We start from the raw sequence: 10,934 nt of genomic DNA on the forward strand, positions 1-10,934 counted from the left end.
GTAGAACTGGTTCGTCAAATCTACTGAACCGGTTACAAGAGGTTCCACTAGAGGACCCAGAAAGCAGGTCACACCTACAGAAGAGGTTCCAAAAACTTTTGAAACCCACCACCTGGCCAATCAAACAATTGTTAATAATTCAAAACTGTTTTTCGGAATGTGTCCAGCTGGAGGAGATGCAGTAGCTTTGGCAAATGGCCAGAAGGCTAAAGTCATAGGAAAAGGCAATGTGCTGATTCCATGTCTGGAGGAAAAGTTTAGTAACATATTATATGTGCCTGAAATGGAGCATAATTTATATTGGGGTGAAGCCAGGTTGACTGCCAATTATATAATCAAATGGGCCCATTTTTTTTCAAAAAAGGGAATGAATAGCCCTTTGGAGGCTTATAGAGTGCTCCTGGGTGGGGGGCAATAACGAGCAAAAACGGTACATTTTTTTGCAAAAACGGGGCGGGGTTTTTGCCACAAAAGGGGCATTAATAACCTTGAGGAAGCTTATAGAGTGCTCCTGGGGCCTCGGGGGACAAAACTGAGCAAAAATCAGCCCATTTCTTTGCTCATTTCTGCCCTCTCAAGCTCCCAGATTCTGGGGCGCAGAATCTCTCTGAAAGCCTCCTACAAAATATGCATGGCCATCTTGGTGAAGGGGGCAGGGTTTCAGGAGGCAAAAATACTGTATTCAGAGTATAAGTTGCAGCCAGATTTTCAGCTTTTTTAGGGAAAAAGATGTCTCTTTGGTCTGAAAAATATGGTATATATTTATACACACACTCACACAAAGAGAGAGAGAGAGAGAGAGAGAGAGAGGGAGGGAGGGACATATGAACTCTCCACTGACATTATTCCAATGGTGATAATATTCTCCAGACATCAAAACTGTAAACAAATGACATTAGAAAAAAGAAAATATAAAAAAGGACTGCCCCATGGGCACTGGGGAGTAGAATGCAAGAACACACAAGTCTTGTGATTTAAACTGTCCCAAATTACGTTGTATTTTCTGGAACTCTACATGGCTATTGAGACATTTTTCAGGATTATCACTATATGCAATAAGAATCAGGGCTAAGAGTCAGGCTTCAGCCTTGCTCTTGACAGCAATATTGAGGCTGTTGTATGCAGAGTAACATGGGAAGCTGCTGCTGGAGGAAGGTCCATACTTTGAGAGCATTTAATGTGCAGAATGCTCTTCATTCTCCTATTTCCACTCTTCAGAGTGGAGTCTCTGCCGTGTCACACAGGAGAAGCCATACCTGTTCCAAATGAATGGTACCAGCAAGGGGACTTTGTCATCGGTGGAATGGTATCCATGGCTAACTACCAATTTAATGAAGTTTCATTTGAGCAGCATCCATCTCAGGAGTATTTTGGACATCCAGAGTAAGCTATTCGTAGCATTCAACCTTTGTGTTCTCTCTATGTAGGAGTTTGCAATGAAGAAAGAGAAAAGTAGATTATTTTATTTCACAATGAGAATATTCTGTTATGTGGGACAAAGTGTTTTCAGGGACATTGGCTACATTTTGATTCAATCTGCAACAATGGGAATCACAAGTTCAGTGCAAGAGAGTTAAGAATAGAGTTGGATTGGTCATTCTCCAATTGTGCATGCATATGGGTTAAAGTAACTCTCTGAAGTTCCAGGAAAAATAATCAGGAAATATTTAATGATATGTGTAAATTCATCCCGTTTTCAGCGTGCTAACAAAATTTTACCAGCATGTCCTTTCCTTGGTCTTTGCTGTGAAGGAGATCAATGAGAATCCAGAAATCTTGTCCAATGTCACTCTTGGCTTCTACATTCACGATAGCTACTACAATGCCATCATGACCTATCGGACCACGATGGATCTGCTCTTCAGATCAGAGAGATTAGTCCCCAACTATAAATGTGACACCAGGAGAAATCTCATCTCTATCATAGGAGGCCTCAGCTTTGGAACTTCCTCCTATATCACAAATGTCGTGAAGTTTTACAAGATTCCACAGGTAGGATTTTTGGAAACACAGGCATTAAAATTCCCTCCTCCTTTCTTTTTTTTCCAAACTGGGACTATTAAAAATGGTTATCGTACAGCCACACATATCAATAATCTCACCAAATTTATTAGAAAATATGAAGAAAATACTGATATATTCCCATAATATGTGTTTCTTTTAGCTCACATATGGCTCATTTACTCCACAAGATGCTTATAGCACAGAGGTTCCCTTCTATTACTCCATGGTCCCAAATGAGTCTTCACAGTACATTGGGATAATCCGACTGCTTCAATATTTTGGGTGGATTTGGGTGGGACTCTTTGCTATTGATAACCCTGAAGGAGAACATTTTCTGCAGATCATGGAGTCGCTTTTTCCCCAGCATGGTATCTGCTCTGCATATATGGAAAGAGTTCCATATTTAACCTACTGGGATAAATTTTTTGAGATGATTAAGAAAGGGGAAAATATTTACAAACACATAATTGATGAGAAGATCAACACCTTTGTCATCTGTGGAGAATCTTTGACCATTGCATGGTTAACAAATATAATTTTTGTGCTTGATCCGGGACACGAGCAGAGTTCTTTGGGAAAGGTGTGGATCATGACTGCCCAGATGGATTATTTATTAACAGGAATGAATAAAAAATGGGATCGGCAGTTCTTTGATGGTTCCATTTGCTTTACAATTCACTCCAAAGAAATTCCAGGGTTCAAAGAATTCTTGAAGTTCATAAAACCTCCTTGGATTCCAGGAAATGGTTTTTTCCCACTTTTCTGGGAACAAGTCTTTGATTGTTCATTACCATCCTCTTCTTTGGCCAAAATGGACAATCACATATGCACTGGAGAGGAGAAGCTATGGGACATTCCTGGGGCTCTTTTTGAGGTGGAGATGTCTGGGCACAGCTATAGTGTCTATAATGCTGTCTACATATTGGCTCAAGCTTTACATGCTCACTTCTCACTTCGATCTAATCACAGGCATTTTTTGAGGCATATATCATCAGAATATCAAGATTCACAACCATGGCAGGTGATTTGTATATTAGTAAATAGTAATTAGTAAATAGTAATTTGTATTAGTAAATAGTAATTTGTATTCGTACATTATAATTTGTATTAGTAAATTGTACTTTTTATTAGTAAATAGTAAAGTACAAAATTAGGGTACATGATTCAGACAGGGAAGTGGCAACTACCATACCAAAATGGGTTTGAACATTTGTCTATTAATGATATTTACTTGCCTCCCTCTATTTGCATCCCTTTAATTGTGGGAAATGGCACAAGTAAAAGATAGCTGAAATGATGGACTATGGTGAAGGGGAAATTTCAGTAGCTTGTCATTGAATCAAAGGTTTTCCACAAATCTATATAAATTGCATCTATTGCTTTAGTCTGGTCTAGTTGTATAGTTTATGGCTCTTTAGTAATTTTACATTTTACTGAAGATAAGTAAGGAATGCTGCTTAGCTGAATCAATTATCTTTCAGTACCTATCATGTCCTTAGCAGCTGGATAACTATGAAAATATTACACAATAAAAAATGGGTGGAAACAAATTTGGAAATTGCTTCTCTAGTTTTTCATATGTCTCTTCCTAGGCAACAGGAAGGACTGGGTTCAAAAAGATATGGAAGGCTGCAATATACCTTATATTTCATTTGACTTTTGTTCAAACTGAAATATCAGAACTTGTTATTTCCATACGCAAAAGATAGCAAACAGGTTCTCAAGAGGTTGGAGAAATGGACTTTGCATATTTGCAGAGTTTCTCCATCAAAGTATAGAACAACTATGATGAAATTGCTCATACATTTCTATTGTTTTATTTTCCCTCTTTTATAATTCTGAATCGTATAGCTCCACCAATTTCTCAGAGGCATGAAATTCAACAATTCTCTTGGAGAAACGCTGACTTTTTATGATCAAAAAAAGATGGAAGGTGGATTTGATATCGTAAACATAGTTGCCTTTCCCAATTCCACTTTCCAGAGAAACAGGATTGGAAATGTGGATCCTGATGCTGCAAAAGGAGAGGAATTAGTCATTAATGAAGACATGATGGTTTGGCATAGATCATTTAACCAGGTATGGTTTCAAAAGAGTATTTATGATCATTCTTCTGTGGATTATTTTGACTTCGAAATTTAATGTTCTTCTTCCAGACAAACCATGAGGAAGAGCCAAATAGGAAAAAAAATGACATTCAAATGTGGAAAACTAAATTCACTAATGCCTGGCATATTATTAGAGTTCTCCCAAACAGTAAACTGAAAATGTGTCAGAAAATAAATGCATTTAAATGACTATATTTCCTTGGTTGAATGAAACTTTGATGTGATATAAAGCAAATTTGCTACCACAAAAAGAGGGAGTCAAGCTATTCTCCAAAGCACAGGGCAGGACAAGAAGCAATGGGTGAAAACTAATCAAGGAGAGAAGTAACTTAGAACTAAGGATAAATTTCCCGATTAACTAAACAGTGGAACAACTTGCCTCCAGATGTTTTGAATGCTCTAACACTGGAGGTTTTGCAGAAAAGATTGGATAACCATTTTTCTGAGCAGTGTAGGGTTTACTGGCTAAGCAGGGGGTTGGACTAGAAGACATCCAAGCTCCCTTCCAACTCTATTATTCTATTCTATTCTATTCTATTCTATTCTATTCTATTCTACCCTATCCTATCCTATCCTATCCTATCCTATCCTATTCTATTCCAAACTTGATTGATTCAATCTATAACTTTATCGAATCTGTGTTCAAACCTAGGATGCATTGACTCAAAACCTCTGGTCAAATGGATGGTTTGATTTAATAAAACATATGTTGAACTTATCATATGAATTTAATTAAACAAAAACTGGAAATCCAGATCAATTGTGCTCACAAAATAAAATAAGAGGGCAAATTGAATTGTACTTTGTTGCTTTTGATATAAATCATCAAGTCCAATCAATTTCTTCTTTTACAACCTTTAGATGGAACTTTTCTTTTTAATGGAACAGCATATTTTATCTTCAATATAACAATTAATTTTTTTAAAAAAACAATAAATTTTCATCTTCCAACATTTTAATATTGATAAATAGGTGCACCCCATTTCTCTGTGTAATGAATATTGTTACCGTGGATATCAGAAAAGGAAGAAGGAAGGAAAAAAATTCTGCTGTTATGATTGTGTTCCCTGCCCAGAGGGAAAAATCTCCAAAGAGATGGGTAAGTTTACAAATCATTTGATTTTGTTGTTATACTGTCTATCTTGGGGAACCCTTTCAACTAATTAAATTGTCTGATTGTGCATGGATAAGAGTTTCCTTGGAAACTGAATGGGACAATGAAATCAAATTCATTAATACGTGAAAAATTATAGGTTCCCACAATAGAATTACACATGATGATGATGACCACTCAACAACAATCACAACAATGTTTCAATCAATCAATGAATCAATCAATGAATCAATCAATCAAATAAATAAATCTTGGAACTGTTTCAGCTTTATAACCAAGCAACCATCATAATGGAGATTCAAAAACATTGGCAATTTAGAGAATATATGGACATGGACACACACAAACACACAAAATATTTCAGACATTTTTTTAAAAAGTATGAATAATAAGAAATTGTATAAGCGATTGTACAATTTAAAAATTACATATAATACAATGACTATAGTCATTGTATTGGAGGGAGGGGGGAAGGAGGGAGGGAGGAAGGAAGGATTTCAGAAGTGGTGTCTTGCTATTTAAATTGAAACATTTGGTATTACTATGAAAAACCTCCAGAGTGCACCAGAGTGAGGAAGGAGGGGGAAGGAGAAGAAAAAGAATGAAGGAGAAATGAAGGAGAAAAAGAATGAAGGAGAAAAACAAATGCCGTCGCTTGAAATCGGAACTGAGCATGCCTGGCTGTGGAATTCTGGGAGTTGAAGTCCACAAGTCTAAAAAAAATTGAAACCCCTGTGTCAGTGCCTCACCAGCCATAAACCTCACTGCACAACACTGAATCTATCTATCATCTATAGTATCTATCTATCTATCTATCTATCTATCTATCTATCTATCTATATTATATACATTTATTGTATTCAAATATTATAAGAATTTGTTGAATACTTATGTCCCATATTTTGAAATGAGGTGAATATGATTCAATATTTAATAAGTCAAGCTGATTTTGAATATGGAAATGATCATACGCTCGGTGAACACTCTGATGGGGCGCAGGAGTTCATGGCTTCCATGACAGCCATGGGCTTGACCCAGATAATTCGGGGCCCAACTCACTCTGCGGGTCACACGCTCGACCTCGTATTCCTCTCGGAGCAGTGGACTTGTGACCTTGGTCTGAGGGGTAATGAGATCATACCCCTGTCGTGGTCAGACCACTGCCTACTGAGGCTTGACTTCCGAAGACCAAACCCCCACTGTAGGGAGGAGGAACCGAACAAGTGGTTCCGCCCCAGGCGACTTATGGACACTTTGAGGTTCCAGACAGAGTTTGGGGTTATTCCTGATACTCTCGCCCACAGTCCGGTAGAGACTCTGGTTGCTGCCTGGCATTCGGCAGCATCGGAGACCCTTGACCGGATTGCGCCACTATGGCCCCTCCGAGGCGGCGGATCCCGGAGGCCTCCTTGGTTCACCGAGGAGCTCCGGGAGAGGAAGCGCCGGAGGAGACGCCTAGAGCACCTGTGGAGGTCCGATAAATCCGAATCGAACCAAGCACTCTTAACAACCTGCACCAAGGATTACATCAGGGCACTTAGGGCAGCAAAGAGATCTTATATTGCCACCTTGGTTGCGTCCGCCGAGTCCCGTCCAGCCGCCCTGTTTAGGATAACCCGTTCCCTCTTAAATAAGAGGGATACGGGGGACCCCTTGCAGGGTAGGGCTGAAGACTATGCCCAGTTCTTGGCGGAGAAAGTTGCTCGGTTTCGGTCGGATTTGGACTCCACCTTTGCAGAGCCAGCCGAGGCACGAGAGGACGATTTGGTAGACCATTGCTGGGTTGAGTTTCAGGATGTTACCCCCGGGGACATGGACAAGGCCATGAGGGCTGTGAGTGCCTCCACCTGTGTACTGGACCCGTGTCCCTCCTGGCTGGTTGCTAACAGCAGGGAGGTGACACGGGGCTGGATCCAAGCGGTTATTACCGCCTCACTTCGGGAGGGGCACTTCCCCACCGCACTTAAAACGGCGGTGGTGAGACCCCTCCTGAAGAAACCATCTTTGGATCCGGCCGTACTTAACAACTACCGTCCAGTCTCCAACCTCCCCTTTATTGGGAAGGTTGTTGAGAAGGTGGTGGCCTACCAGCTCCAGCGGTCCTTGGAGGAAGCCGATTACCTGGACCCCTTCCAGTCCGGCTTCAGACCTGGTTACAGCACAGAAACCGCTTTGGTCGCATTGACCGATGATCTCTGGAGAGCCAGGGATGGAGGCCACGCCTCCATCTTGGTTCTCCTTGACCTCTCGGCGGCTTTCGATACCATCGACCATGGTATCCTTCTGCAACGACTGCGGGAGGTGGGGGTGGAAGGCACTGTTTTGCAGTGGTTCTCCTCCTACCTCTCGGACAGGTCGCAGTCGGTGTTGGTCGGGGGACAGAGTTCGACCATGAGGCCCCTAACATATGGGGTGCTGCAGGGGTCGGTCCTGTCCCCCGTACTATTTAACATCTACATGAAACCGCTGGGCGAGATCATTCGGAGGCAAGGGATAAGATACCACCAATATGCGGACGATACGCAGCTGTATCTTTCCGCCCCGTGCCAACTCAATGAAGCGGTGGACGTGATGAACCAGGGTCTCGAGGCCGTCAGGGACTGGATGAGGGCTAACAAGCTTGTACTCAACCCAGAAAAGACCGAGTGGCTGTTGTGTTTCCCTCCCAAAAATTTGGTTAGTGTTCCATCGCTCAGGCTGGGGGGCCAAATTTTACACCCCTCAGACAGGGTTCGCAACTTGGGAGTCCTCCTGGATCCACAGCTGACCTTTGATTACCACCTGTCTGCTGTGACCAGGGGGGCATTTGCCCAGGTTCGCCTGGTGCGCCAGTTGCGACCCTACCTAAATCGGGAGGCTCTCACAACAGTCACTCGCGCCCTCGTGACCTCTAGGCTGGAATACTGCAACGTGCTCTACATGGGGCTGCCCTTGAAGAGCATCCGGCGGATTCAGCTAGTCCAGAATGCAGCTGCGCGAGTGATTGTGGGTGCACCTCGGTTCACCCACATAACACCTATCCTCCGCGAGCTGCACTGGCTACCTGTTGATCTCCGTGTGCGCTTCAAGGTGCTTCTTACTACCTACAAAGCCCTTCATGGTAGTGGATCTGGGTACTTGGGAGACCGCCTCCTGCCAATCACCTCCTCTCGACCCATAAGATCTCACAGATTAGGCCTCCTCCGAGTGCCATCTGCCAGCCAGTGCTGGCTGGCAACTACGCGGAGGAGAGCCTTTTCAGTAGCAGCTCCGACCCTCTGGAACGATCTCCCCGTGGAGATTCGTACCCTCACCACCCCTCAGACCTTCCGCACAGCCCTCAAGATCTGGCTATCCCGCCAGGCCTGGGGGTAAAGACCATAATCCGCCCCCACCCGAATGTTGAATGAATGTTGCTTGATTTTAATTATACATTGTGTTTTTATGTTATTGTATGTCTTCCCCTCCCATACAAGTTGTTAGCCGCCCTGAGTTCCCTCAGGGAAAAGGGCGGCCTATAAATAAACTCAACTACAACTACAACTACTACTACACTTCAGATATTCACAAGTCTTCATTGGAGCATTCCTTATTATAGGAAAGCAAATAAAGATAAAATGGATTTTCATGTGGTTTGCAATTTTCCTTGTGTATAATAAAAGTAATATTTGACTTAATATCACAAAATATAGATAGGGAGATGTTCAAATGAATTTTCATACTGTAGATCCTATATTTGGTGCAAAGGTGTAAACATCAGGGTGTGGATCCTGATGAAAGTTATTAATTATCATTCTTATGAACCTGTGTTGAAATTTTATTTTCTTTTTAGACGCTGTTTCTTGCTTTCAATGTCCTGATGATCGATATGCAAATCAGAAGAAAGATGGATGCATCATGAAAACAATTAGCTTCTTGTCTTATGAAGAACCTTTAGGACTCATTTTAACCACTGTTGCCACTTTATTTTTCCTCACTACAGTATGGGTGTTGGGAATATTTATTAAACACAAAGACAGTCCTATTGTGAAAGCCAACAACCGAGATCTCACCTACACTCTCCTCATCTCCCTTCTGCTTTGCTTCTTCTGCTCTTTGCTCTTCATTGGACAACCTGGAAGAGTCACCTGTCTCCTCAGACAGTCTGCATTTGGACTCACCTTCTCATTGTCCATCTCTTGTGTGTTGGCCAAAACCATCCTTGTTTCTCTTGCCTTCAAGGCCACCAAGCCAGGATCTCGGTTGAGGACATGGGTGGGGAAAAGACTAGCTGTTTCTATTGTCCTTCTCTGCTCTCTATTCCAAGCAAGCATCTGTATTGTTTGGTTATCCACCTCTCCCCCATTCCCAGAATTAGATGTGCACTCAATCACTGAAAAAATGGTTCTACAATGTAATGAGGGGTCAGTTGGTATGTTTTATTGTCTCCTGAGCTATATGGCCCTCCTTTCATTTGCCAGTTTCATTGTGGCTTTCCAGGCTCGTAAACTGCCTGATACCTTTAACGAAGCCAAGTTCATCACCTTCAGCATGTTGGCTTTCTGCAGTGTGTGGGTCTCCTTTGTGCCAACCTACCTGAGCACTAGAGGAAAAGCCATGGTGGCTGTGGAGATCTTTTCTATTTTGTGCTCTAGTGCAGTTCTTCTAGGATGTATCTTCTTCCCCAAGTGCTATATTATTGTATTTAGGCCTGGTTTAAACAATAGGGAACAATTGATAAGAAAAAATGTTTGAATACCTTTTCCCATCAGGGGTATAGGGTCTCCTGCTTGAGCAGGGAGTTGGATGAGAAGACCTCCAAGGTCCCTTCTAACTCAATTATTCTGTGTTCAGTATTTTCTATTGACACCTCTAGTGCAAATGAAGACAAAACTTGGAATCTAGAAAAATTGAAAATGAGAATTTTGAATTCATTCACTCTATTACAGTGGTTCTCAACCTGTGGGTCGGGACCCCTTTGGGGGTCAAACAACCCATTCACAGGGGTCACCTAAGACCATTGAAAAACACATATTTTGAAAAAATATGGAAAACATAAAATAATCTTATGGTTGGGGGTCACCACAACATGAGGGACTGTATTAAAGGGTCGCGGCATTAGGAAGGTTGAGAAACTTTGCTCTATTATATCCCATTCAAGTGGTTTTTTCCAATCTATTTATATTATTTTGTGATATTGAAAATGATCCAAATGTTAAGGCTGAAGAACTACTACATCCCGCAATTTCATACTGTTTATGAGTAACGAAATTAGGAGGAAAGGTTCTGGTTTTCAAATGTGATTAGTTTATCATATTATAAAATACAAGGGGAAAATCAAAACAAACAAGACTTAAACAAAACGAAACTGAAAAAGAAACAAGTACATATTTTTCATATGTGAATCAATAGTAATAAAAGCTTTACATTAACATTTTGCAGTATATTGAGAATTGGGGCTATTTGAACAAACAGAGCTTTTTTTAGCTGATCAGAAATAGAAAATTTTAAATTAAAATTCATGTCTTAATTACCACGCAATTCATTTCATGGTGTATATTCACATAGGTAGATGAATTTAGTACTTGAGACTATTAAAACTTTCATCATAGCAAAAGAGATTAAAAAAGGGATCTCAATGGATGTTACCATTGTGAAAACTGTCATAGGCTCTTATAGGTAGAAAATATTTGTTCTTTCAAAGGGAAAAACCTTTGAGCTTTGATTGTGTAACTGGCTCGGATGGCTGT

The 10,934-nt window shown here is 41.2% G+C and overlaps 1 protein-coding gene across 1 annotated transcript; it reads left to right on the top strand.

Moving 5' to 3' along the window:
* The first annotated feature begins 2,227 nt into the window (after positions 1-2,227).
* Positions 2,228-9,939, top strand: LOC116521988 (vomeronasal type-2 receptor 26-like). Its single transcript, XM_032236576.1, has 4 exons — positions 2,228-3,025; positions 3,856-4,083; positions 5,085-5,211; positions 9,038-9,939. The coding sequence occupies exons 1-4, from the start codon at positions 2,228-2,230 to the stop codon at positions 9,937-9,939; spliced, it is 2,055 nt and encodes a 684-aa protein (XP_032092467.1).
* Positions 9,940-10,934: the final 995 nt, after the last annotated feature.

The sequence above is a fragment of the Thamnophis elegans genome, chromosome Z, assembly GCF_009769535.1.
Source record: "Thamnophis elegans isolate rThaEle1 chromosome Z, rThaEle1.pri, whole genome shotgun sequence".
NCBI lineage: Eukaryota > Metazoa > Chordata > Lepidosauria > Squamata > Colubridae > Thamnophis > Thamnophis elegans.